Raw genomic sequence first — 4,385 nt, forward strand, 5'->3', positions numbered from 1 at the left:
GTGAAATCAAATGATTCTCCACTTTTTCTGTCTGGCTTATTTCACTTAGGATGATAATCTCAAGATCCATTCAAGTTGTCACAAATGGCAGTATTTCATCTTTGCTTATGGCTGAGTAGTAATCCATTGTATATATGTACCACATCTTCTTTATCCATAATTGGATCTCTCAGCACGGCCTCCCATTTGTCTCCATCCCTGTTCAGGCTCAAAGACCAGTCCACAGAGGTCTCCCAAATGTGTAGGTCTATAGGTAATGATATTTGGTAGATGTGTTCGGAGCGGGCAATGGTCTGGTGCTGGAATAAAGTTCAAACTTCACACTGGGACTCTGGCATGACCTTTTACTCTCTTTTTACATATAGAATTGATTAGAAAGTTCTTTTAAACGGTTCTAACACTTTAAGATGTTTTGTAACCAGAGGGGTTCAGGATCTTGTGTGTGGTGTACTGACAGACACAGAGATCTTACATAATATTTTATCAACAGGAGTACAATTTCATCTACCACCGAATATCTTTATTACCTTATAAATGGTTATGAGGCTTTTAATAAAAGATGTGATATAATGTAAATGATGACTTTTTTTTACCACATAGAAATAGAGTTAAATATAATTTCTTTTAGCAAATATTTTCTTCTGTTTGCCTCAAATTCTTCAGGTTAATTCTCTTAACTTAATTAAGAGACTCTAATTCCTGTAATTCAATTACTGAAATGTATGAGCACCCTACCTCTTTGTGTACTCTTATCTTATTAACAGATATCTCACAATAGAGGTTCATGTATTTCTCAGTTGTAGAGTTGAGTGATGTTCTGCCAGAATATAGTTATTTCATCTTTTTAAATTCATTCAATAAGTATGTATGAGTATGTGTGTCAATATGTGTGCTAGTCACTAAAGATATATGACCTTACAGCTTAATGACAAAGCTGACATTAACCTATAATTACACAAGTAACTACTACCAAACTTTGTGCAAAAGATGGAAATTGTAGCGTGTCAGAAATGAGTTAAATAATGAAATTTGGCCAAGGACATATAAGAAAGGTGTTCTAAAATGTACTATTTTACCTGGGTCCTATACTCTAAGAGGGAGTTAGCTAGGTGAAGAGCTGATAGAAGATCACTCCCGCTGAAGGAAACAGCCTGGAAATAGTTCTAAGATAAGAAGATGCTGATGCTTTGGAGAACTTGAAAGAAAGTCAATGTGACTCTAACATTATGAAAAAGAGTAGATTGGACAACATTCCAGGGGAAGGTCATGTTATGTAGGGTCAGAAAGTCCACTTAAGGGTATGAACCCAAGTCTTCATACCATGAAATAGTTTTAGTCGAGGAAGAAACATTGAACATTGTAGTTTAATGACATCACTTGGGTGCTCGTAGAGAATGCATTGAATGGAGGGAAAAATTTATGTGGTGTTTTAGGATAAAGCTATTGCCTACAGCATGCGAGAAATGTTTTGTCTTGAATCCAGAGAGAATATTTAAGATTAATCAACAATGAATATGAGATTTCCAATTCAGTATGCAATGCTCCCCTCCTCAAAACTCACGAGCAAATCAGATTTAGCTTATAATTGTTAACTTATATAGAATTATATATGTAATTCTTATATGTAAATAAAGATTAAAAGCCTAAAAGAAGCAAATTTAACTGTAGTTTTACATAAAGCACTTGGAAAAAAAGTTACATGGTATATTACATAAGATCAAAAAGTGTGCTTCTACTTTCATTTATGGAGGTTTGAAAGTCAACTGTGCATACTTATAACATTTCTGGGAGTGTTTGGTTTCTAGGCTGCTCTCTGTAATTGTATCGCAATTGTCCTTTCATTGCTTTTTCCTCTGTGGTATCGTATATTCACTCCGGTGTCTTATATGCACTATACTGTCAAATTTAATTATTTATTCTTATTTTTTGCCTCATTGGTTCAAGCGATTACAGTCATAATTTTCCCGTTGTTGTTAACATTATTTCAATCATGATTTGTAATAGTACCTCATTTAAATTTTTCTGCACTGGTTATGGTTTTAACCTGAGAGTGAAGCATTATATGTAAAGTGTTCAAATTCTCTTAGCATCGTACTTGAAAGTTGTGTTAATTACATAGTGGTAAAATCTAGAAGTTCTGTGTGGAGCTAACATGTAGGAACCGTAATTTTCTCATAGCCTCTTGCATTTTCTGATTTCTCAGGGTGTAAATAATAGGATTCAGCAAGGGTGTGATAACAGTGTAGAACACAGAAAGGATTTTATTGCCTGAAAAGCTACTGAATGGCCAGGCATAGATAAATATACAAGGTCCAAAGAACAGAGTGACTACAATGATGTGTGCAGACAATGTGGACAGAGCCTTGGAGAGCCCTCCGGATGATCTTTGCCATACAGTGACCAGGATGACAGTGTAGGAGACAAGCAGGAGGATGAAACAGATAAGTGAGAGCAGCCCACTGTCGGAAATGACAAATAATTCCAGGGTATATGTTTCAATACAAGCGAGCTTAATCACAAGGGGAAGGTCACAAAATATGCTATCTATGACATTGGGGCCACAGAAAGGCAAGTTCACAGTTAATACCATCTGGCTCGTGGTGTGTATAAAACCAATTATCCATGAAAGTATCACAAACCCATTCAGCAACCTGTGGCTCATGATTGTCCCATAGTGCAGGGGTTTACATATGGCTACATATCTGTCAAAGGCCATGGCTATCAAAAGAGTCATCTCGGCACCCCCGAAGAAGTGCATAAAGAACATCTGGGCCATGCAGCCCCATATGGAGATGGCCTTGTGTTCGGCGAGCAAGTCTGTGATCATCTTGGGTGTGGTGACAGTGGAGAGGCACAAGTCAAAAAAAGAGAGGTTTCCAAGGAGGAAGTACATGGGAGAATGAAGGGTGGAGCTAAATGTTACTGTGACCATAATGAGAATGTTTCCCAACACAGTAGCACCGTAGACCAAGGAGAATGTCACAAAGAAGAAAATCTGAAGTTTCCATTGTTTGGAAAATCCTAGTAAAATAAACTCAGTCACAACAGATCCATTTTTAAGATCCATTTACTCAACTCAGCAAAGTCTCAGAACTTCTTTTATACAAAGAGAATAAAAAAAAATAAAGTCACAGTTAGCACCAATGTTTTCCTGTTTCCATATGAAGAATAATAGTTGGTGATATGAGAGCATATAATCTAAAATATATCAGCACAGCACCGTTTATAATTTGAGATTATTTTATGGGTCACAACACTTTGAAACAGTTTTCTTATAGTTGTGAAGTAATTAAAGAACATTCGAAGGAGTGGAAGTTTCATTTTCTATTGTTTTATTCTACCAGGTGATATTCTTTTATCAACTGATCTTGACTTTGTCACTAATTTGCCCACGTAGAAAAATTAGATAACTAGTTCGATTAGTATTTATTTTGCCTTTAATTTATTATTATTATTTTCTGTACCTGTCCACCTTGAGATTGTGTTATCACAATGTATAAGAAATGTAGGATTTGGAAGATAAAGGAATTGTATTGTCCTATATCTCAGAGATATTTTACAGAGGTCATTCTATGGTTCAAAAATAAGTAAATAAACAAACAATTGTACACGCACATAAAATTAGGTACTAACTTACACATGGAAGAGGGTTTTCAAATTCATTAAAAATAATTTTGCTTTTTAGTTTCTGTTGTGTATACTAAGAATTTCAGAGAACATGGGCTTAGCTTCAGATCTTTTTGAGCTTGTTTACTCAAGTGCTTGTATTACGATCGTTCACAATGAGGAGTGTGTGTGTTGTGTGTAAATGTATGTATGTGGTGGTTTAGAAATAAATAGTGAAATGATTCAATCCTAACATATAGATTTTGCTTTGGTTGTAGTATATCATACTAAATCGTCTTTACTCAGCTTTTTTGACATTGTTCATAGGATCTGGAGTGAGCAGAAATAATCAATAACAATGAAGTGATTTATTATGTGCTAAGCTCTGTTCTAATTGTTTTACATACATTAATGGATTGAATGCTCATAACAATTGCAAGTATTATTATTATTATCCTCATTTTACAAAAAAAGGAAACTATGGCATAGAAGTATTTAATGACTCGCTCATGGTTACACAGCTAACAAGGATCAAAGCTGGTATCAAGCTCAGTCAGTCTCACACCAGAATCTGGGTTCATACCAATATACCATATTGTCTCAAAAAATAAAAGGAATGTGTAATTATGGTCAAGTTATTAAGTATTGATTGGATTCATAGGTTCCATGTAAATTCCTTAGGATATGTTTTAACAAGTATATTGGAATCCTTCAATATTGTAATTAACTGCACTGTTGTTTCTATAGATCGAATCAATTCCTGTGTGTCTAAAAAGTTT

The 4,385-nt window shown here is 34.9% G+C and overlaps 1 protein-coding gene across 1 annotated transcript; it reads right to left on the reverse strand.

Moving 5' to 3' along the window:
- Positions 1–2,128: 2,128 nt before the first annotated feature.
- On the reverse strand, positions 2,129–3,067 carry LOC102883282 (olfactory receptor 4L1). Its single transcript, XM_006906920.1, has one exon. It carries the CDS (start codon positions 3,065–3,067, stop codon positions 2,129–2,131), a length of 939 nt encoding a protein of 312 aa, XP_006906982.1.
- Between the last annotated feature and the right edge of the window lie 1,318 nt (positions 3,068–4,385).

The sequence above is a fragment of the Pteropus alecto genome, unplaced genomic scaffold (genome assembly GCF_000325575.1).
Source record: "Pteropus alecto unplaced genomic scaffold, ASM32557v1 scaffold462, whole genome shotgun sequence".
NCBI classification, from domain to species: Eukaryota; Metazoa; Chordata; class Mammalia; order Chiroptera; family Pteropodidae; genus Pteropus; species Pteropus alecto.